Source organism: Ochotona princeps, chromosome 24, assembly GCF_030435755.1.
Source record: "Ochotona princeps isolate mOchPri1 chromosome 24, mOchPri1.hap1, whole genome shotgun sequence".
NCBI lineage: Eukaryota > Metazoa > Chordata > Mammalia > Lagomorpha > Ochotonidae > Ochotona > Ochotona princeps.
The window spans coordinates 6,909,245-6,933,089 of record NC_080855.1 but is presented as its reverse complement, the minus strand read 5'-3'; the positions used below and the strand labels follow the sequence as shown (position 1 = coordinate 6,933,089).

At 62.4% G+C, this 23,845-nt stretch overlaps 1 protein-coding gene across 1 annotated transcript in view; it reads right to left on the bottom strand.

Annotated features, from left to right (window-relative positions):
• Window positions 1-23,845, bottom strand: part of MAD1L1 (mitotic arrest deficient 1 like 1) — a 181,974-nt gene that overhangs the window by 51,089 nt on the left and 107,040 nt on the right. Inside the window, exons 4-6 of the mRNA XM_058681237.1 lie at window positions 17,968-18,108; window positions 11,508-11,564; window positions 6,291-6,379 (exon numbers count right to left, since the gene is read on the bottom strand). Coding sequence (XP_058537220.1) covers window positions 6,291-6,379; window positions 11,508-11,564; window positions 17,968-18,096 — 275 coding nt within the window. The 5' untranslated portion in view covers window positions 18,097-18,108. The remainder of the gene's footprint in view (window positions 1-6,290; window positions 6,380-11,507; window positions 11,565-17,967; window positions 18,109-23,845) is intronic.

Sequence of the window (23,845 nt, the reverse complement as noted above, 5' to 3'; positions counted from 1 at the left end):
ACGAGGCCCCGACAGGCCTGCGCGCTGCTGGCCCAGGGCACGAGGGCACCTAGGCCGTGCGTGTGGGTGACGAGGGCCCCGACAGGCCTGCACGCTGCTGGCCCAGGGCACGAGGGCACCTAGGCAGTGCGTGTGGGTGACGAGGCCCCGACAGGCCTGCGCGCTGCTGGCCCAGGGCACGAGGGCACCTAGGCAGTGCGTGTGGGTGATGAGGCTCCGACAGGCCTGCGCGCTGCTGGCCCAGGGCACGAGGGCACCTAGGCAGTGCGTGTGGGTGGAGCACAGCGTGGAGCTACCCACAGCACAGGGACCAGGTGGCCTGGCGTAACCCACGCGTATCTGCACAAGTGGGCAGGCTGGCCCCAGCTGCCATGGGAATGGCTCAGCCCCACACTGACCAGCTCTTCTCAGCCACAGCGAGGCTGCAGTCCCCACACAGCACAGTGGCAGCCTGCGTGTGACCCGTAAGGCAGAAGAGGGTCCCGAGAGAGCCCCCTTCAGCCCACCTGAGGACACGGGCAATGTTGAGCAAGCAGTCGCTTTTCAACCAATGCTTCTGGAACCAGAGACCTCACGGGAACCAAAAGAACGAGAATCTGCATGTGGCAAAATGTGACAAATGAGCCCAGACGGAAGCAGAGCTGCAGGTCACCCCACTCGCAGACTCACTCCTGCAGACACAGGGGGAGAATCTGTGGCTGTGGGGTCTGCAGATGGCTTAGCTATGCCACCCAAAGAACCAGAAAAACTGAATTTCACTGTAAATAAAAACTCTTCCCCAGACGTGGTGACAAGAATGAAATGATGAGACACAAGCTGGGAGAAAACGTGTGCCAAAGACCTCGCGTCCAGACCAAGGCAGGACAGTCACCACACACACACGGACCAAGGCAGGACGGTCACCACACACACACGGACCAAGGCAGGACGGTCACCACACACACACGGACAGAGCCGTGCGTTCTCCACTCGAGCAGACACGCGGGCGGCAGCCAGCACACGCACGCACGCATGAGATTTGACGTCACAAGGAAAACCGCAGAAAGAAAACGCTCCTGGCAACTGGAACTTGAAAAGCAAAACCAAAGGGAGTGGCTAAAGTCCTCGCCTTGCACACCCGGGATCCCATGGGGCGCCGGTTCACGTCCTGGTGGCCCTGCTTCCCATCCAGCTCCCTGCTGTGGCCTGGGAAAGCAGTCGAGGACGGCCCAAGGCCTGGGACCCTGCACCCACGTGGGAGACCTGGAAGAAATTCCAGGCTCCTAGCTTCAGATCAATATAGCTCTGGCCATTGTGGCCACTTGGGGAGTGAACCAGCAGATGGAAGATCTTCCTCTCTGTATATCTGACTTTCCAATAAAAGATAAATAAACCTTAAAAACACATTAAAAAACAAAACAAAACTGCAGGAGAGGCGCTGTGTCGGAGCAAGCTAAGCCGCTGCGTGCAGAACGGGCCTCTCAGATGGTTCCAAAAGTCCCCTGCAGCTCCCTGCTCACGCGACAGAATCAGCGCAGCATGTCCAAAGCGCTCTGGCCCCGCGCCGCGTGGGCTCTGGCCTTGCTCAGCCCTGCTGATGGAGTCGTCTGGGGGGTGGCCCAGGGCATGGAAGCTTTCTCCCGCTCTCTAACTCTGCCTTTCAAGTGAAGTCACCCCACTACCTGTCATTTCACCACAGGTGGGCACATGGTCATGCCAGCAGCTCTGACTGACGGGCAGGACAGCTGCCCTCCCACATGCCAGAGGCTGCCTTGCCCACACTGGCAGCTGTGAGGAGCTCCTGGCAGTGTGGGATCCACTTGCATGGGAGCAGGGCTGCACCAGGATGCTGGGCAGGGCAGGGGCATTCCATCACAGGCCAGGCCAGATAAGCTGCCCCCAAGGCTCCTTTGGGAATAGGACACCAGGTTCCAGCAGGTGCCTGTGTGGGGCACATGCTTGGCTTTCGTTGTGCCTTGGGGCAGCAAGTCTGGTCCTGCACCAGGTGTAAGCCTGAGGAGGGCCCCTCCCTGCTGCCCTCCAGGAAGAGCCTAGGGCAGGCCATGCCCACCTCACCAGCGACAGGAGGCGTAGAGCAGCCAGAGGCCAGGCCCACAGTGATGCCTCATGCGCACGGGGTGCAAGCTTCTGAACGCTCGCGGGGCAGCAGGGCGAGGGAAGGATGGGGAGAAGAGGCAGGCCAGGCGGGGCATGCAGAAGCCAACGGGCCACTGTCGCGGTGCTCTGACGGAGTGAGTGACGCCAGTGGGCGGTGGTGAGGGTGTGCGTTACTTCCTGCAGCCACCACGGGATAGAGGACCCAAGGGTGCCACGTCCTGAAGCCACTCAAGCTGCCAAGGGAGGCCGGCCACGTGAGCAGGAGACTGCTCAAGGTGCCACATCCCACATGGGACTGCTGGGTTCACTTCTGGTTCTGACTCCCACCTCCTGCTGCTTTGCACCAGGGAGGTGGCAGGTGACAACACAAGTAGTCAGGACACTGCCCCCACCTGGACAGTGTCTGGCATCTAGCTGTGGCCTGGTCCAGCCGGGTCATCACAGGCACCTGGGGAAGGACCACTCTCACAGCCTGTCTCCCCGCTGCTCGGGCCCTGGTCACATGGGGCACATGCCTCCCCTGCCCGGAGGAGGGCACCTGGCACTAATGCCCTCGGCTGCCCTGGGCTGAGGCCACGACTTTCCGGTGGCTCAGCTGTCTGCACTTCTCTGAGACTTCCTCTGACACAGCACACGATGCTAATCTCCAAATGTCGGCGTGTTCCTCCTCCGAGTTCACCGCAGGCAGAACGCACGGTGCCAACGGGAGGTTTTTCAATGTGGTGGGCGGTGCTGTGGTACAGCGGGTGTCATCTGTGTCTGGTGAGGTTATGTGACCGAGGATGGGGCAGAACTTGGCAATTTCTCAGGACTCAAAAGGCGAGTGTGCCAGCTGCCACCGGACAGGGAGGCTGTTGGCGGGAGGCGAGGCGTGGCTCTCCTGGCAGCTGAAGCGGAAAGAAGTCCGGGGGAGCTGCGGATGGGTGTCTACGGCTCTACTGCATGGGCCTCAAGTCCCAATGTTCATAAGGCACTGTGCAGGGCCAGGCCAGGCCACGTCCTACTATGCCAGATTGGCAAGGGGGCGGTGCACGCTCGGCTCCCTGACACCGAGTCCCCCTCAGCTAATGGGGAGCTTCTGCCGAGCCTTGGCCCCTAATCCATCCTGTTCTGCCTCTGCTGGGTGGGGACTGCAGCTCAGTTCCTCGCAGCCTCACACGGCAGGAACTCCAACATGCAAATGCGGCACATTGCAGAAGGCACGGAGCAGAGCAGACATTCCTACGAGACTGTCAGGCAGCAGACGCCAGAGGCACAGCCCACATGGCCCTTGGCCACAAGCGTCCCTGGGGTTGAGGACAGGATGTCTGCGCTGTTCCAGAGTTCCCACACGACACAGTCTGGGGGCTCTGCCCTTCAGACGAGATGCGCGCCAGGCTATGACCGACACTCACCTGGCAGGGTAGCCCGACTCTAAGGGGTGCAGGGTGGCCAAGCACCCTGACGAGGACACTGGGGAGGGGCCGTGGGGCTCCAAGAGCCCGGCCCCGGGGCAGACGCAGCACCTGCTGGACTGGTGTCCGAGGGCTGTGGCTGCAGTGGTTACCCTTCAGAGGGTCGATAGCCCAGGCCAAGGTGGGAGGCTACGCATGGCGTGTGGGACAGCACGGCCTCCAAACAAGACGGAGCCAGCCGGAGCCGAGTGTGGCTTCAATGCCGCAGCCCCTTGAGGTCTGCGCCGGGGTGACCACAGCCAGCACTCCCCATCTCCCAGCTGGAAACCCACTGGGCAGCAAGCATTCTCCCCCTGCCCGTACAGGAGGAGCTGGCACACAACCTGGGGGTAACCTTGGGCCTGAGGAGCCCCAGAGAGCGGTTCTGCCCCAAGGTGAATGCCAAGCAACCACAGGGTGAGCCAGGGCTGGGTGGCAAAGCGCTGCACCCAGCAGGAAGCCTGGGCACAGCTGGAAAATGTGGGCTTTGTGGGCATGACACTGATGGCTACTGTGGCCACACGAGGTCTCCCAGTCCTCCCACCCCAAGTTCACAGACAGTGTGGGACCTGCCCCTGCTGCTGCCAACAACCCTCAGTTGCTGCCACGGGAGCCTCCACAGATACTTCCCCAGCTCCTTGGTGGGGAAAATGACGTGCTGTGACACATGTGTGTGATGTGACATGCATGACTGACGCAGAACAGCTGTGTGTGCATGTGTGGACCCCCCCTCGACTCAGGGTCCCCTGCTCCTCCCTGTGCCTGGGAAGGGCTGGTGGGAGGAGCCACGCGTGGGGATGCTGGGCTGCACAGGCCCTGCTTTCTCTTCCTCAGAAGTCCCATTCAGGCAGACCCCACAGGGAATCTGTCTGCCCTTGGGGAGGGGTCTCCAGTCGGCCAGACCCTCCCAGGAGGACTGCGGCGTGGCCCTCTGCCGGGGGCCCAGGGAGCTGCAGGGGGATGTCGCCATGAGACACATGTCTTCCGGGTCTGCTCTAAGCCTGCCAAGAAAGGGCAGGCGACACGGGACCGCACTGCCCAGGGCCAGTGAAGAAGGCAGGGTAGGGGACACAGACATGGCCTCCATGGAGCCATGTGTGGACTGTGGTGGCCTGGCAAGGCAAGCCCTGCATGGGGCCAAGCCTGGCCACCTCATTGTGAACAGCTGGGGTGCTGCTGGTCACCTGGGGTCCGTCACTGTGTCACCAAAGCCCGCCAGACAGGTCCCCAGAGTCCAACTCCTGACTTGCCAGACGCAGCCCCGAGGCCCTGGAGGCCAGGACCGTGGGCAGCCGCCAGGAGGCCAGGACTGTGGGCAGCAGCCAGGCCAGCCCCTGCGAGAGGCTGGCTGACGTGTGCTCTCAGCCGCCTCACCCCGCCCAGCAGCCCTGCAGGGTGGCCGCCAGCCGACGCTGACCGGTCTCGGTGACGCTGCGCTACACAACAGACCGCGTGCTGGGACGGCTGACTACTCCACTCAGCCTGGCGGCGCCCTCACTGGCCAGGCACACCAGACCGTGTGGCCGTGCTGTGACGGCCCTGCTGACGCTCTCACACGGAGGAGCAGCACCTTCTGGCCCAGATCCACTGGCTCGAGGTCCCTGGGTCGCTGTCGCTGCACCCACCAGACAGCGCCTGCCAGCGCCTGGTGGACACAGGAGCACTGAGGCCCTGCCCCTCAGCGCCGTCCCGCATGAAGGAGACCGCAGCCTCCCTTGAGCCAGGCCCCACACACATGCCAGCCGACCTGGGCATGTGTGCTGGCCCAGCCCACCCGTCATGAGGGGCTTCACCCCTCCATGGGGAGGGACACAGCCTGTCCTCGCCAAGCTGCTCTCTGCGCTGCCTGGCCCTGGAGGCTGCACTGTCCACACTGCATCCTGTATCGCCCTGATCTGAAACGCCCAAGGGTTCCCACACTCCAGGGACAAAGACCAGCCCCAGCCCCGGTGCCCACCAGGCCTCCACCTCCCACCCCGAGCTGCTGACCACAAACAGATGAGCTTCCATCGCTGCCCTCCTGGTTCTCCTCATCTGTCACAGCCGTGCCACGTAGATCCCTGTACCCACAAGGACACAGCATGTGGCTGCCATCCTCAAGTCCAGGGGAGCCTGGAGCACCCTGGCATCATGCGGATACACATCCCCACCCCTTGGCATCCAGGGAGGCCAAAGAAGGACCCTCTGGCAATGAGGAAAATACATCTGTCCAGGGGTAGGCACAGCTCCCTGCACTGGGTGCTGTCTGCCCACGCTGGTCAACGGGCAGCCACGGCAACTCCCTGCATTGGGTGCTGTCTGCCCCATGCCAGTCAACGGGCAGCTCCCTGTACTGGGTGCCATCTGCCCCATGTCAGTCAACGGGCAGCCACGGCGGCTCCCTGCACTGGGTACTATCTGCCCTACGTCGGTCAATGGGCAGCCACGGCAGCTGGTGTCTCAAGGGAGGCCCTTGCCCAGCACAAGGCTGGGGCTCCCCGTTATCTCCTGCCCAGGACCTGCAGGTGCACAGGACACAGGGAAAGGCCAAGGGCACTGGGAAGAAATTGGTCTGCAGCCACGATCCACCAGTAGTGCCACCATACCAGACAATGCAGTGGGCAGCACCTGAGCTGGCCGGGAACCGTGGGCCACAGAGGCCACCCACAGGTCCTTCCTCTGTGCCTCCTGCGTCAACTCTGCTGCCTCTCAGGGGCACGTGCTGCACCTGGAGGGGACACAGAGAGGCACCCAGAGACCCTGCAGACAGTGCCTGCCTACCTGAGGGCGTCCACCTCCTCCCTGGAGAAGCGGAAGCTGGGCTCGGCAGAACTGGACTGCGTCTTCAGCATCTTCAGCTCCATCTCCAACTACGAGGAAGCATAGGGCAAGGCAGGGATGCAGGAGCCGCACGGGTGGGACCCCACCGCCCGGAGAGCCCGGACCCCCAGCCTGAGCGCCAGGAGCCTGGCCAGCACCCCCGTTCTCACCTCTGGGGCTTCCAACTGCACAACGGCCCCACACACAGGTCGTGGGAAGTCAGGCCACCCCATATCCAACAGCAAGCCCTCAGCCTTGGCAGGCGGGAAGAGGCTGCTGGGAAGGGAGGGCCCCGGGGCCGTTCCTTCCTGCCTTGGCAGCCTCAAAAGTGGCACCACCTCTTTGAGCCGGGTGGTCTACCGAAATGCATTCAGGGGGGCCGCCTGTGCCAGTCCTCCCCTCTCCCCAGCTGGCCTGCCCTTAGCCAGCTGACCCCGCGAGGACGGGACGACCCCTGCCCGCTGGCCGTGCTGCCCAGCAGTGCTCGCCAAGTCCTGGGTATGCATTTTTTCCCCACATCCCATTTCGTAAGAGGATATTTCTTTCTGTTACGTAATTTGGTTTCATAAAAACAATTTGTGAAAGTTTCTCTGAGCCACCAAAATGTCCCAGGGGTTGTTGGGGCGTGCTCAGACTTGGGCGGCGGGGACCACTCCCCCACGCTGGCCACGCCTCTGCTCTCCTCCCTGGCACCCCCAGTTGCTTGAGGTCCCAGAGCGGAGCCGGCGGCTCTGTGAGCGCACTGTCAGCTGGCACGCTCTGAGGCCTTTGGCATGACAGAGAGGATGTCCTGTGAAGCTAAAACCCCACCAACGCCTCGTACTGGACTGCGCCCAAGGGGCCAGGCGAGCACGGGCACGAGGTCTCCACCCGCCAGCGCACAGGTCGGGGGCTGCAGCTGCAGGCCCCCAGAGCCTCAGCCACAGGGAGCGGCAAGAGGGCCCCCAGAGCCGCCAGGCAGAGGCACCCTGTCCCTGTGAGCCACACCATGGCAGCTCAGCCTGCAGAGAGCGGGGCGGCACGGGCTCACTGCATGCAGGCGCCCGTGCTGGCCTGAGCTCACTCCCAGCGGACGCCCCTGCCCAGCGAGGGCTGCATGAGAAGGGCAGGCTCCCTCCGTGCTGCGCCTGGGATTCAGTCAGCTTCTCAGAACCCACGTGGGCCCATTTTATCTTAGGTCTGCTTTGCTTTCATTTTCTTTCAATACTTATCTATTTAAAAGGTAGGACTAGAGAGAGAGCTTCCATCGGCTGGTTCATGCCCCAAAAAGCTACAACAGCCAGGGCTGAGCTCAGCTGCAGCCAGGAGCTTCTTCCAGGTCTCCTGGGGTGGGCAAAGGGGCCAAAGATCAAGCCGGCTTGCACTGGGTTCCCAGGCCACTGGCAAGGCGGCTTACCCTGGCTCCTGGCTGTATTTCACTTGGGCTGCCCACATCCTGGGCACCCTGGGGCACGGCTCATTCTGAGCGGTGACCCACCACAACTGTAACTTCTCGTCGGAGTGACTGGTCTTACTTCCAGGAGCAGGCAGGTGGCCGCCACTTCTCCTGTCTCACAGCCTGTTAACTTCTGTTCTGATCTTTCGTGAGTTCCTCCCCCACCCAGGGTTTATCCCGCGTTCTCTGACTTCCTGAGTGGCACGTGACTCTCAGGGCCCTGAACAGCCTGGGAGTCTCAATGCTGCCATGGCTTTGACGAGACGTGTTCTCACTGTGAGGATTCTCAGCTTTTAGCTCCCTCTGACTCACACTCTTCCTTTGAGTCCAGAACCTTCCACATGAAGTGTTTTCTTCTGTTTTGCTTAAAAAAAAAAAAAAAAAAAGGGTTCTTTCCATTGGAAAGTTAGATACACAGAGAGGAAGATCTGTGTGATGCTTTACTCCCCAAGCGGCCGCAATGGCCAGAGCTGAGCGGATCCAAAGCCAGGAGCTCCTCCAGGTCTCCCACGCGGGTGCAGGGTCCCAAGGCTTTGGGCCGTCCTGACTGCTTTCCCAGGCCACAGGCAGGGAGCTGGATGGGAAGTGGGGCTGCCGGAATTAGAACCGGTGCCCACAAGCGATCTCAGCACGTACAAGGTGAGGACTTTAGCTGTTAGGCTACCACGCCGGGTCCCTTGGTTTTGCTTTTTAAGTTCCAAGTGCTAGGACCTTTTCCTTTCTGTGGATTTCGTTGTGATGTCAAATCAAATCACACCGCCGTCAGGGTGGCTGTCCTGCGTTCACTCACATGGATTTATAAATGGTTTATTGTCTAACACATGATTAGCCCTGATTATTATTGGGAACTCTTTACACAAGAGGTAAGTTCTCGAGTTTAGGGTGACACTGCTCATGAAAACACACGTACACAGTGTGTCTGGTGCGGGACCAGGCACTGCTCATGTGTGCGCACAGTGTGTCTGGTGTCTGGTGCAGGATGAGGCACTACTCACACACACCTGGCCTCTCCGTGGCTGACGCTGCCACGCTCTGTGTCATGGCACCTGGCCTCTCCGTGGCTGACGCTGCCACGCTCTGTGTCAGGAAGACTGTTGCCCAGTCACACAAAGCAGAGGCAGTAACTGTAAATCAGAAAACAGAACTCCACTTCTCACTCCCCAAAGACTGTAAAAGAGCAGGAGGCTTTTATAGCTGCAATCCAAACGCTCACTTCTTGAGCTGTGTTGGCCACATCTCATTAGAGTGAAAAGTGATAACGACACAGCTTGGCCCAGGATATCCGTCCTTGCGGTACTAATTGCACTTGAAGAAAAAAGCATGACGAGTGCTGTGCTCAGTAATTAGAATGGGTCCTCTAATTAATAGCAGAAAGTCAGGCTGCCTTTGCTTGCCGACCACAATTAGCTGAAGGCCCAGACAGCCCCCGGTCCCCTCTGTACATTACTGAAGTCCCCTTCAAACACATCATGTACCCTTGCTTGCCACTCCGAGGCAGGAAACCAGCGTGTGGACTGGGGCACCCAGCACCTCACGGCTCCGTGCACATCCCACGCTAGGGCCCTGGGCACTCTGCATCCTGGTCTGAGGACAATTGAGCAGCAAGGTCTCTGTAAGGACCCAGCCACCCCCACACAAAGGCGCTGGAGCGCAGCTGACAGGGGTGGGCTGGGGGCGAATCCCCTTAGCCCGGATGCCCCTGGCTCCTCTATACCTGGCTGCTGGGGTACCACACCCATGAGCACAGTCCTCCTGGGGACATGCACCCCTCCAGGCCCCCGTCTACAAGCTCTCAGGTTCCCCCTTCCCATTACACGAAGAAGGAATGCTCACTGCTGAGAACAGAGAGGAAAAGAGGAAAGCAAACCGTCTCCAGGGCTCCCGCAGCCCCGGAAGGAGTCAGCACTCACGTGCAGAAAAACGCACGGAGGACTCGGGGCTGAAGTGCCTGCTGATCTTCCCCAGTGCTCCCTCCGCTCTGCTCCCCTGCCAGCCAGCCTGCTCCTCCAGCACTCCCACCTCAGAGCCGGGCCAGGAGACCACCACCCTGCCCCGTCCCCTCTGGCACACCCTGTGCTCACTGTACGCGCCCCACCTCAGAGCCGGGCCAGGCCTCTTGCCTCTACTCTGCTCCCACCCTGTGTCCATGCAGGAGGGGCCCCATGTCAGTCGTCACTCCTCTACACACAGGACCTGGCCACAGTCACTGGCTGCCCCCCAACTGCAGACAGGTGCACACTGGAGGCCTTGAAGAGGTGGGAGCCCTGGCTGCTAACATCTCCCAAGGATGGAAACACCTTCCAGCAGCTGCAGGCACAACTGCTTCCCGGCTGACAATACACCGCGCACCTGCACAGCTGCCGGACATCTGCTTCCCGGCTGACAATACACCGCGCACCTGCACAGCTGCCGGCACCCCTCCCCCAGCATCTCCGTACCCTGGCAACCCACACCCAGGCCAGACCATTGCAGTCACCTGGGTCCTGGCCCTGGAAGTTCTGATCCATGCCCACTCCCACTGCAGCCCAGAGCAACCCAGTGTCTTTCCAGGAGTGGGAGCTAGGTCTTGGCACACTCCACGCCACGAGGCTGTCTTTCCCACACTGATAGGTCTGCAGGGTCAGCGCCCACTGCTCTCACCCCCCAGCCCCACGTCTCCAGGACTTCCCTCACCCCCCAGCCCCACGTCACCCCTTCCTTCAACAGGACCTAGGACAGTGCCGTTGTCCACGTCCCTCTTAGTCTGGAGCAAAGAGGCCTCCAGACTTGTCCCCATGTCCCCTCCTCGCTGGACTTGCATTACCCACAGGTCTGCTGTCCACTGACTTGCCCCACGCCACATGGACGCAGGGAGGGCCCTGGGGTGCTCACTGAGCCAACAGGGAAGGTCCTGAACCTGCAGCCAGCCCTCCCCTGGCCACTTCTGCTCTGCCAGTCTCATTCCACAGGCAGCTGATGGTCCAGAGGCCAGGCTCCCACCAGCGGGAGTCTGGCCACATGTGGCCCTGCAGGCTGGCCCTGTTGCGCTGCTCAGCCCAGGTGGCCTGGTCCCCATCCACAGCCAAGCACATGCAGACCCTGTGCACAGTGAAGCCCAGCCTGCGGCAACAAGGACCAGCACATGGTGCACAGTCTGCCCAGCACTACTACATGGACGAGAGGGTGAGGCTGCCCCGGCCTCTTACAGCCCTGCTGCTGTGGCCTGCATCCCCCAGGAGGGCCTGGCTCGCAGCCCTGGGCAGAGTGCCCTGCCACACTCACACGGCTCCCTGGGGGCTGCTGTGCCCTTCCAGAGGCTGCCAAGGGCCAGTGCAGCATGGAGCATCCCCAGGGCATAGGTGAGAACGCTGCAGAGCTCAGCCCGGCGGCAGCCAGGGGCACCTTCTGAGTCACCACACACAGCGCCCCTTAGCTTCATCGCTGGCCTGGCATGCCAAGGATGAAGAAAAGGGCCCCTGGGCGACAGAGGGCACCCATGGCCACACCAGCCTGCAGGCTGCTCCTGGCCCCACAGCCTCTGCCCTGGCACCGCCCAGCTCAGCTCCAAGCCCTGCGTCCTTGCCCTGGCACAGCCCCAGCCCCGCTTAGCTCAGCATCCTCGCCCTCAACACCATCCAGACAGCAGAGGGACCACTGCTACAGAGGAGGCCACCTGCCTACCTAGCACCAAAGTCGGGGGTAGGGGTGGTGCCAGGCGCCCCACACCCAGACTGTTGCCAGCGCAGCAGGTGCCCGGGACTCACCATGTCAGCTCTCTGCTTCTGGCCTCCCAGCTCCTCCAGGGTTTGGGACAGCTGAGCCTGCAAGAAAAGACGGCTAGGTTCCATGGCTGCGGGGGCAGAGGGCCCTCCCTCCAGGACCACAGTAAACAAATGCCCATTGACGAGATCACTACTTCTTTTTGAGCGAGGGGGCCCGGCACAACTGCCAGCCTCCTGGGTCAGGGAGCTGGTAATGGCCAGGTCCACCCCAGCAACTGGGCACAGAAAGTCATGGCGGGACAGCTCTTCTGGGGAAGTCCAGAGGCCTTGGGCTTCACTGAGCCATCCTAGATGTGACAGCACACACCCAGCCCCTCATCACATCCAACTCATCCGCAAAATCTCAGGGCCCCCAACACTCCAGCAACACGCCTCGTGACACATTACATACCCAGCAGAGGCCAGGTGCACCCCACAGGGCTCCAGACCAGCCATCACTCTCGCAACTGAAAGTGTGCGTGGGACCACTGCACCTTGTGCCCACCCAAACACACCCCGCCCTCATTGCCTGTCCTGCCCAGCGCTTCCAATTAGTGACCCGGGAGAGAAAGAAAGCTGCCCTGACCCTCACATGGCCCAGTTCGGAAACGCAGCAAACGCGACAGTGCCTAGGAGCCAACCCGGGGTAAAGCGGGCCCCAGGGACCTCCTGACAAGGTGGCCTGGGAAGAGGTTTGGCAGTATCATGTGCCCCAGCCACCTGCCTCAGTGCAGCAGGGCTGTCGGACAGCATGGGAGGAGGGCGCCACCGCCACAGCAGTGACAGGTGTCCTGCAGTGAGTCATGGTAGCTGCCCCCATGGGGTTGGGCACTCAGGTCCACGTGTCACCCATCCAGCAGCACAGCTGTGATCTGTGCACAGCTACCTTCCATGCGCAGTCCATCTGCAGCACACCTCCCCTGGCACTCCAGAGGGCCAGCTCTGCTCCATAACAGTGCCTGGCTGACCAGCCAAGCCTCTCAGGGCTGGGGCTGGGAGATGGGAAAGGCCAAGCACGGGAAAGAGAGACCTGTGTGATCAGCCACCGGGGACGCCCCGAGCTACGGACGAGGGGCTGCCCCGTGGATGGTGGCCAACTGGAAGATAGCCAGCAACTTCCTTAAGCAAAACAAAATGAAGTTTCCCCCTTTTATCTGAAAAGCAGACAGAGACACAGACAGAGCTCTTTCTTTGGCTGGTTCACTCCCCAAATCCCAACAGCCATAGCTGGACCAGCCAAAGCTGCAACCAGTCCCAACTGGGCTCCCGCGAGCTGGCAGCGACCAGGGGCACGGCACCCGGCTGATGCCCAGGTGTGACTAGCAGGAGCTGGCAGGGACCAGGGGCACTGTGCACCCTGCTGATGCCCAGGTGTGACTAGCAGGAGCTGCACCAGGACCAGGAGCTCAGATGGGATGGGAATGTTCCCAGCAGCGAGGTGCCCACGGTGCCACACTTCTACCCGCCCTCTGCAATTCTCCAAGTTCACTGTGAGGATCGTGCTCACCAAGCCTAGCGCTGACAGCCATGGTCACCCTACCCAACGGGCAAGAAGTGGCACAACTCAGGGCCCATCGACAGGTGGAGGCTTGAGTGTGTCTTGGCAGAGCCACACAATGGGACACAGGTGGCCATGGTGGGTCAGGATACAGGTGGGCCAGGACACAGGTGGCCACAGTGGGTTAGGACACAGGCAGGCATGGTGGGTCAGGACACAGGCGGGCACAGTGGGTCAGGACACAGGTGGGCACAGTGGGTCAGGACACAGGTGGCCACGGTGGGTGAGGACACAGGTGGACACAGTGGGTCAGGACACAGGTGGGCCAGGACACAGGTGGCCACAGTGGGTTAGGACACAGGCAGGCATGGTGGGTCAGGACACAGGCGGGCACAGTGGGTCAGGACACAGGCGGGCACTGTGGGTCAGGACACAGGTGGCCACAGTGGGTTAGGACACAGGTGGACACAGTAAGTCAGGACACAGGTGGACACAGTGGGTCAGGACACAGGTGGGCCAGGACACAGGTGGCCACAGTGGGTTAGGACACAGGCAGGCACGGTGAGTCAGGACACAGGCGGGCACAGTGGGTCAGGACACAGGTGGACACAGTAAGTCAGGACACAGGTGGGCACTGTGGGTCAGGACACAGGTGGACACAGTAAGTCAGGACACAGGTGGGCACTGTGGGTCAGGACACAGGTGGACACAGTGGGTCAGGACACAGGTGGGCACTGTGGGTCAGGACACAGGTGGACACAGTAAGTCAGGACACAGGTGGGCACTGTGGGTCAGGACACAGGTGGCCACGGTGGGTCAGGACACAGGTGGCCACGGTGGGTCAGGACACAGGTGGCCACGGTGGGTGAGGACACAGGTGGACACAGTAAGTCAGGACACAGGTGGACACAGTGGGTCAGGACACAGGTGGGCCAGGACACAGGTGGCCACAGTGGGTTAGGACACAGGTGGACACAGTAAGTCAGGACACAGGTGGACACAGTGGGTCAGGACACAGGTGGGCCAGGACACAGGTGGCCACAGTGGGTTAGGACACAGGTGGGCACGGTGAGTCAGGACACAGGCGGGCACAGTGGGTCAGGACACAGGTGGACACAGTAAGTCAGGACACAGGTGGGCACTGTGGGTCAGGACACAGGTGGACACAGTGGGTCAGGACACAGGTGGCCACGGTGGGTCAGGACACAGGTGGCCACGGTGGGTCAGGACACAGGTAGGCACGGTGAGGTCAAGACACAGGTGGCCACGGTGGGTGAGGAAACAGGTTGCCATGGCGGGTCAGGACATGCGTGGGCACAGCAGGGGAACACAGGCAATTGACAGGTGGGCTCTGGCTGCAGTGTGTCCAGCGGGGGGTCAGCTGGGCCCCAGGGGACCAGGCATGTGACCTCAAAGGAAAGGGCTGGAGCCCATGTAAGGGTCTGGGCACAGGCGCCAGGCAGGAAGAGAGGGCCTCGCCTGCTGACCTGGCTCACATGCGGGCTTGGACGATGTGGTAGAAGGGTCCCTCACCTCAGTTCTTAGCGCAGCCTGACCCATCTGGGAGGTGCGTGCGCAGTGCCCGCCTGCAGGGCTTTCTGAAAGCATGGACACACAAAGCTGCCACTTGCGCTGCAGCAGCGTGCAGAGCCTGTGCCGGCACCTCAACCTCCCAGCCAGTGGTCTCTGTCCCTGCACCCTTCCTGCGGCAGCGAGCCCCTTGGGCCTTGCCTGCGTCAACTTCATGTGCAAGGGTCCCTGGGCCGCCTGGCTACTGCCGCCTCTTTAGGGTTAGACGTAGCTTTGCTGGTTTTCTGTCTGCCTGGTGCCTCTCTGAGCAAGGAGGCGGCACAGAATGTGGCCTGAAGAGGAGGAGGGACAGTCCCAAAGCCGCCACCTGGGCCCCACACTGGTGATGGTGAGGGAGGCGCCGTGGGCCCAGAAACCAGCGCAGACCCACTGCAGGCTGCCACGCAGCCGCAGCACCATAATCTGTTTTAATTAAATAAATTGGAAGCACAAATCAGGCAGATACGTGAGACCGAGGCGGCGTGCGGGCTCACAGCTCCACAGAGACTGGGTCCGCGCCAGGCGCCGCCAGCGCCCACGGCCGGTTAGTACACAAAATAAATAAAGTGGCGCGAACGGCGGCAGCCTTGCCAGAGACAGGTCTGGGTCCTCTGGCTCACTCCTCCCAGCTCATTTCCCTGGGCTGCTTCTGCCAGAATCAAAGTCGTCTGCCCATCAGGGGTGATGGGCGGGACCGGCGGGAGCGAGGAGGGGTCTGTGCGAGCCCCTGCGGCAGGCAGGCGCACACCTGTGCACGCTCAGATACAGGCACTGCAGGGAACGGAACCCAGAGCACAGGACGGGGTGTGATGGGGTGGCAGGCGCGGAAACAGGAGAACAGGAAGAGCCCAGAAGTGGGCTTGATGGAGCTGGGCACGGGCAGCACACAGAAGAGCCCCGACAGCAGGGTCAGACCCAGGCCCGGCTGTCCTCCGTTCCCTAGCCGCCAACACAGCTGAACAGTGCGGACTCCGAGGGCTCAGGTCCTGGGCTGCACTGCGCATCCCCCAAAAGTGCTTGCATCCCAGCCTAGGGTGAAGGGTGACTGCTGGAGATGAGCCTCAAGTGGATGAACTCTATAAAGTTATGTCATTTCCTGCTGGAATCAGCACCTGACCAACTCAGAACTCCCACCAAGCGGTCTAGAGGGGCTGAGGGTTGGACAGCATCAGCCCCAGGTCCAGCCTGGAGCCCAGTGCCCGCAGGGCGAGGCCAAGCGGAGGATCATCCAGCGTGAGGAGCTTGGGACTGGCCAACAGGGCTCAGGGCTGCCAGGCCCCTTGCTGTTCAGGGACTCAGGGCCAGGCAAGGGAGGGAGTGAGAGGTATGGGCGTGCCTGGCAGGACCCCGAGCTGAGGTTCAGGACGCTGTGGGGGTCATGAGGCTCCCCCAACCGCAAGAGAAGCACCCCGGGACACAGCTTCCCAGAGATGCAGCTCGGAGCCTGCACAGCAGGGCACCATCACCAGCACTGATAGGAGCGGCACCCAGGTGAGAGCCCGCGGCCTCGTCTCCGGGCGATGTGGGTCCCAACAACCCAGGGCCCGTGGCTCTCTCAACCACGAGCCCGTCCCCAGACAAGGTCAGGCTGAGACACAAAGGGGTCAGGGTCCCGCGGGTCCCTGGCTGTGGGTGCTGACGGGTGAAAGCCAAGACCACCCCTGGGGCTCGCCTTGACCCCCTTCTGACGAGGAGGGATGAGAAGCAGATCACAGCAGGGCCGGCCAGGAGCCTCGCAGGGCTGAGGGGACAGCTGTAGTGTCCCAGGCGCGAGGACAGGAGAAACGGTGGTCTGGAGCAGCTGGAGGGCACAGGGTCTGGCCAGTGCTGCCCTCCTTCGGCCCAGTGTCAGCTCCGGGGCCAGCCTGATCACGCGAGGGGCACAGCCACTGTTCCCCCACACCAGGCCTCCCCAGCAGCCACCCCTGTCCCCAGGCTGGCCTTGCCTGGGCCCTGGCCCACGGAGGGGTTGGTCTGCTGCCACTGCTGGATGCTCCCTGGTCCCTGTGGCTGGGGGTGGTCTGTGCGTCTGTCCCCTGGTGCTGCATGTAGTCCTTCCCCCAGGGTGGGGTGGCAGGCTCTCAGCAGAGCTGGAGGCAGAACTCTGAGAGCACCCACCTTGACAGACAAGACTCGGGGCGGTCTGTGCGGGCCCAGGTGGGGAGAGGGCATATGCACATGGCGCAGGGCGGCCTCCTGCTCCAGTCAAAGCCCAGCAGAGCCTGGGTGGGCAGTGCAGGTAAGTCAGGGCTGAAGGCAGCGCCTGGACCCTCCTTGGCAACCGCGGGGACGCCGACGGGCTGACAGCGCTCCTGCAGGCCCGGGATGTGGGCAGAGGGCGTGGTCTGCTGCTATGTGGAAGAGACTTGGACAAGGTTCCCTGGTGCACACAGTGATGGCTGAGGTCTGCCGAGAGGCAGGAAGGTACTGTGGTGACTGTCTAGCAAGGAGCTCTGAAGCCACCAACAGCCTGTGTTCACAAACGAGCAGAACGCTGGGCATATGGCAGTGTGTGGCTCTCAGTGAGCTGGGTCTGTGCACGGGGAATGGCAGACAGAGGGCTCTCGCTGCGACCACGCTGGGGACAGCGGGAGGCGTCAGGGAGCCTCCCCACAAAGCTCTCCTCATTAGTGCTTCACATGGAGCCAGACGCACTGTAGGCAAATGGCTGCTAAGGCATTGCGCTCATAGTGGTCTCGCCAGCACAGCCAGGGCAGGCTCCACAGGACCGAGGGATGGCTGCCAGCACCCACCGGCCATGGCAGGGCGGCAGCAGGACAAACACCACCAAGGCCGGCCAGCAGGGCCGGCAGTCAGGAGGCCCTAGTTCCTGGGGTCACCCCCACCAGTGTGAAGGGGTGGTGGTCACGGGCACCAGTGGGCTCTGGGCTGCAGGAGCTACGCAGCCGGGCAGAAACCTAGGGCCTGCAGCTGCTGGCCTATGTGGGGGACCCAGGCCCCTCGGGGCACCTCCCTGCCCCCTCGGTTCCTTAGTGGCAGCATCTGCGTCCAGGGGACAGCTGGGCAGCGCAGAGGGCACAGTGCTTCCGGGACCCAGGCAGAAGAGGGGCTGTCGCCGTCCCTAGAGAGGAACTGCGCACATGGCCCTCTGCCCTGGGTATCCTGAGTGTCCTGGGGCCCGCTGCCCCTCTGTTCTCCCAGCTGAGCCTGTGGGAGCCGGAGGCCCCAGGGAGAGAGGCAGGGCAAGGTCACCAGCACCGACAGTCCCCAGGGCCCAAGGCCATCAAAGCCAGGGGCTCGACTCTATCCAGAAGTGGAGCCGTCCTCCAGCATGCAGGGCTGCTGAGCACGGTGCCACACAGCCTTCCAGGGACCAGTGAGCAGGCTCTGCCTCAGCCCCACTCCGCTGCGCCCCACCGCGCCGTGCAGACCCACCTCCATGTCCGTGCTGTGCGCCAGCACCTTCTGCACCATGTCCTCAGCCTCGCGCATGCGCCGGGTCAGCTGGGGTGAGTACTCGGCCTGCGTCAGCTCACTGTCGTAGGACCCTAGGATGGCACGCATGCCGTCTCGCTCCTGTGAGGACAAGGCACGCTGAGTCAGCAAGGCAGCGAGCAATAGGACAGCAGCAGGGCACAGGACCCTGTGGGGTGTTGCACAGGCTCTAGGTGGTGCTGCACGGGCTCTGGGCACAGAGGACAATGGGACAGCAGCAGTACACAGCACCCCGTGTGGTGCCGCACAGGCTCTGGGCGCACAGGGCCCCATGTGGTGCCGCACGGGCTCCGGGCGCACAGGGCCCCGCGTGGTGCCGCACAGGCTCTAGGCGCACAGGGCCCCACGTGGTGCCGCACGGGCTCCGGGCACACAGGGCCCCGCGTGGTGCCGCACAGGCTCTAGGCGCACAGGGCCCCGCGTGGTGCCGCACTGGCTCCAGGCGCACAGGGCCCCGCGTGGTGCAGCACGGGCTCCTCGCGCACAGGGCCCCGTGTGGTGCCGCACAGGCTCTAGGTGCAGGACCACACTCAGCAGTCTGACAGACACTGGCCGGGAGGGCCTGGAGCCGTGCTGTCAGCAGGCCCTGGTCGCACAGTGTGGGGACATGGTCAGGACGGGGACACTAAGACCAGCAGGATCCAGGCAGGGAGGGGCTCACATCCAGCTCCCTGTGACTGTGTCCCTCCGACCTGCTCCCTCACCTCCCAGCTCCCTGTGTCCACACAAGGGCGCATAGGGAGGTGCCGGTGCCCTGCACAGGACCACCCGGTGCTGTACCCTCGGCAGCACACGCCCATGTGCGGTCCAGCAGGTGTTGTGTGGCTACAGGGTCCAGGAGAGGCCAGGAAAATAGCAGTGTTTTCCTGGTCAGGCAAGCACAGCTGTGCTCTGGGGTTTACTGAGAACCTCTCCATGCGCCGCCCCCCCCAACAACACAGGTCCCTAGGGACAGCCGCGGTCACCTACTGGCACGGGGGAGGCACTGGCCAGCTGCTGAAGCCAGTGGCCTCAGGGGGGGACAGCTGGAGCCGTGGCACCTCAGCAGCTCAGGGGCCGGAGGCAGGGACTTTCGTGCGCCAGCAGGACCGCCCTCTGTGACCCCACCAGGTGAGCACCCTGACATCTGCACCTCCGACTCCGAGGCTGGCAGCCCCTGCAGTGCCCACCGGTGGTGACAGATGAAGTGTGCAAGTAGGGGGCAGACACGGGAACCCCACCCAGCGCAGGGCCACCTGCCCCCCACGGGCAGCCCGGGCACTCAGCACACAGCCTGACACACTCTAGACAAAATCTCACTCAGAATTCCTCAAAGAAAGACAACGAGGTCAAAATCCAGCCTGAAGATTCTGAGGAAAGCCTGATGTACCGGGGAGGTTTAAGATGTGCTCTGGGGTAGCCTAGTGGCTAGGGTTCTTGCCTTGCACGCATCAGGATCCCACACAGGTGCCAGTTCTAATCCCGGCGGCCCTGCTTCCCTGTCAGACAGGGGCTAGGGCTGTGGCACAGGAGCTGAAGCCTCCACCTGTGAGGCCGGCCTCCCCCACGGGCACCAGCTGATGCCTGGGAAAGCACAGAGGACAGCCCAGGTGCTTGGAGCCCTTGAGCCCCGAGGGGGACCCGGAAGCTCCTGGCTGTGGCCTGGCCCACCACAGGCTGCTGAGATCATATGGAGAGAGAATCAGCAGATGGAAGCTCTCTTTCCCTCCCTCTGGCTCCGCCTTTCAAGTAAGCAAAAAAAAATAAGCCTTCATGAAAACATAGAAAAGAACAAGAGGGGGGTGAGCCATGGTGTGGCACAGACGGGCGGGAGACACAAAGCCCAGTGCACGGCGGGGTCTGTGAGCCGACCGTGTGCGGAGGGCAGCCAGCAGCCAGCAGCCAGAGCCGGCCGTGGCAGGACCTCTAAGCCTGACCTGCCCATGGCAAGGACGGTCAAGGGCAAGGGGCAAGTGAACCAAGAGCAGGGCCGTGGCACAACTGGCCACCCACTGTCATCAGCTCGCACAAGGCGCAGTGAAAGAACCGACCAGCTCACTTCACGAAGCCAGAGGAAGCCCCGAGTGCCAAGGGCAGGGTCAAACACCTGCCAGACACCACCGAGCTCACACGCAAGTCCCAACCTCACTGTCGGCAAGGCCTGCTCCCGAGTCAGTGCTGGCGAGCACTCGGGGATCAATCCGCTTAGCTCACACTGACAGAGCAAAGGAAGCCCAGCGACACTCCGCTCGGCGGTTAGGAGCTGTGCCCCACACCAGAGCCTCGCCAAGGGCCCTGCAGTGGGCTCTGCGGGCAAAGGAGGCCACAGAGGCACAGCCACGTGACACCTGTGTGGACACGAGGGCCAGGAACCACCAACGTCATCAGCGGGGAGTGCCAGCAGGTGAAGGAGTCCGCCCAGCAGGAGGCAGCCCACGTGACAGGGCGTCCCGCAGAGGGTACACGTGAGGGCCCGCCCAGCAGGAGGCAGCCCACGTGACAGGACATCCCGCAGAGGGCACACGTGAGGGCTTGCCGATGCCCCACACCAGGATCAGCAAGTTGTGTGGGGAGGGCCCCTGCCAACCAGCAAGGCCCTGCTGCAAGGGAGAAGGGTGCCCTCGGCAGGTGCGCTCCACTCCACAGGCAGAGGAGAAAGCAACAGGTGGTTTTGTTCCTGTCTGGTCTCAAGTCTGGCTCACCGACATTCAGTTCTACACACAGCCTGGCACCCTCACCCCCCAGCCTCATGTATCAGTGACACCAAACGGCCTGGCAGGGTGTGTTCCGAGAGCCAGAGCAGAAGGCATGGGGTGTGGAGTCCAGGCCACCCCTAGTAGCAACAGCACCCCGCAAGGGATGATGCTGGGTAGGTAGGTGTGCGGAGGACAACATGTGGGGCAGAGGGAGTCAAGGGACCCACGGCCTGTTCCTGGACCCAAGACGAGCAGGCCCGCCCAGGGCCCGGGGACCTCGGCCCTCAGAGCCTGCAGCTTTGCAGACAGTGGATCCCCGGGAACCTGCTCAGGCCCACGGGAGCACTGGACTGAGGCAGCTGCCCAGCTGCCCACGGGAGGCCACCCAATGCCAGCTTTGAGCCTGCAGGACGGGAGCCCCACGCGTCCAGCCACCCCACGGGCACAAGTGGAGTGTGAAGCAGGCAGGCTCCCGAGGCAGGGTGGCCTGCAAGACAAGTTTCCAGCATGCTCCCAGCTTGTTAGCACCAGTTAATTAGGTAAGGTCAGCTCAATTGAGGGTGACTGAATTAGCGGATAATTTCAACTGGATGCAATGCTGTAATTTGAACAAGGTGCTAACACAGTGTCACAAACCCATGCCTCATGTCGCTTCCCTCCTGGACAGGTAAGGTGGACCCATCTTATGCGGGAGACAGGGCTTGGCACCCGACTGTGTGTGCAAGCTTTTCTGGCGAGCTGGGCTCTGAAGAGGCAGTGCCAGTCTTCCTCAAAGCGGCAACCGTTCCCCTGCACTCGATGACCAAGCCGACACCGGCCTGGCCGCGGCCAGTGACACGATGAAACCCTGAGCCTGCCTAGTGCACTGGCCCAGGAGCAAGCCTCATGTGGGTGCTGTGGGGAGCTGTCCTGCCCAGGAACAAGCCTCATGTGGGTGCTGTGGGGAGGCTGTCCTGCCCAGGAACAAGCCTCATGTGGGTGCTGTGGGGAGCTGTCCTGCCCAGGAACAAGCCTCATGTGGGTGCTGTGGGGAGCTGTCCTGCCCAGGAACAAGCCTCATGTGGGTGCTGTGGGGAGCTGTCCTGCCCAGGAACAAGCCTCATGTGGGTGCTGTGGGGAGCTGTCCTGCCCAGGAACAAGCCTCATGTGGGTGCTGTGGGGAGCTGTCCTGCCCAGGAAAAAGCCTCATGTGGGTGCTGTGGGGAGCTGTCCTGGCAGGAGCAAGCCTCATGTGGGTGCTGTGGGGAGCTGTCCTGCCCAGGAGCAAGCCTCATGTGGGTGCTGTGGGGAGCTGTCCTGCCCAGGAACAAGCCTCATGTGGGTGCTGTGGGGAGCTGTCCTGCCCAGGAGCAAGCCTCATGTGGGTGCTGTGGGGAGCTGTCCTGGCAGGAGCAAGCCTCATGTGGGTGCTGTGGGGAGCTGTCCTGCCCAGGAGCAAGCCTCATGTGGGTGCTGTGGGGAGCTGTCCTGGCAGCTGTGAGGGGGTGGCCTTGGACCCGTGTCAGTGCTGGCCTCAGCCACCGTCCCTGTGATGTGGGTCGATGCCGCCCCTTCCTCACCGCCAGCTTCTCCTCCCTCCCCGACACCCCCACCAGCCTCGCACACCAGTGACCCCAAACCAAGCTGACACTTCCTGGGCTCTACTGTGCTGGGTCCCCAGGAGAGGACGGCATCTCTGCCCAGCAGTGGGCTTTGCCTGCTCCTTTGGGCGGTGTCTCCGCACCCACCTGCCCGCCACCAGGCGAGCAGCCGGGTGCCCAGAGCCCGCTCCCGTGCCACCGCCCTTGAGGCACGCTGCTAGTCACCCTGACCGCCAGGCCACGGGAAGCCGGCGGGGCGGAGGCGGTAGCTCGGTCCTGCACAGCAGCAGGCTGTGTTCTTGCAATTTCAACCTCCTGATAACAACCCCAACACCTATTGTCGCAAGGAGTGGGAATCAATTGAGATTTCCTGAAGCAATTTTACTTAGCCTTCGCACTGCTCTATTACAAATTCCATTTCATTTGTGTGGGCTGTATAATGCACTGCCGGCAGCAGCTCCTTCCTCACACGCACGCGCCTGGCGGGGGGGCCTCTGCATTAGAGTCGGTGGCTCCGAGGGGTCACCCTGCAGAGGAGCCACACCCAGGCACCAGCTGCCTGCCGCTGGGCCTTATGGGGTCCTCCCAGGGGAGGAGGCCTGAACCACAGAGGGTGCAGCGCAGGGCAGACCGCACGCACACGGGGACAGTGATCAGCGGGCAGGGCCTGAGCTGCGACCTTGAACTGACACCCGTCGCTCACGGCCCCGCTCTTCGCTCCCTCTCAGGGCCGTCCAAGCGTCATGGGACAGCTGACCAGGTACTGAGAGCAGACACGGAGGAGGCTCAGTAAACATTTGTTCAGTTGAAAAAATGAAACAACCAAACAGGCTGGCCTCCAGGCCTCAAGAAGTACACTGCCCAAGGTTGCCAGCGGTCGGGCTGTGTGGAGCGCACACAGAGCTCCGTGTCACAGGCAGGTGGTGGGCAGGCCCAGGGGACAGGGCTGAGGGCTGGGGACATGGGCAGGTGGTGGGCAGGCCCAGGGGATGGGGCTGAGGGCTGGGGACATGGCGGGCGGTGGGCAGGCCCAGGGGACGGGGTGAGAGCTGGAAGAATCTGCTTACCCAGAGGCCCATTGCAGACCAGATCAGGCCTCCAGAAGACCCACCGGCCTGCAGGGCATCCCCCAGCTCCACAGCCTGGCAGGAACAGGCCAACACAGGTTGCGGCAGGCACTGGGCGGCAACTGAACAAGCAGAAGCAGGTCTTGCTCTGCGTCTCTGATACTCTTGTAAATAAGTAAAAATAAAACCAATCCACAATGAGCACATGTGCCCATCACCAGCTCCCCCAGGTGACAGCCTGAGAATATAGTCAACCACAACCAGGAGGGTGATGGCGGCACAGCCACGGTGCCATCACAGCTGGGCAGAACCTCTGGGGTGGCACTTCCACTCTGTCCCCTTCTCTGGACCACCCTCAGTGCTGGAGGTCCTACTCATTTGCCCCTTTTCATTCCTACAGAATACCCCACAGGCACAGGCCCCATGGTCACTACAGGGCACCCAGGGTCTGGGATGGGCACTGCTCACCAAGCCGCCAGGAAGAGCCCGCCACAGG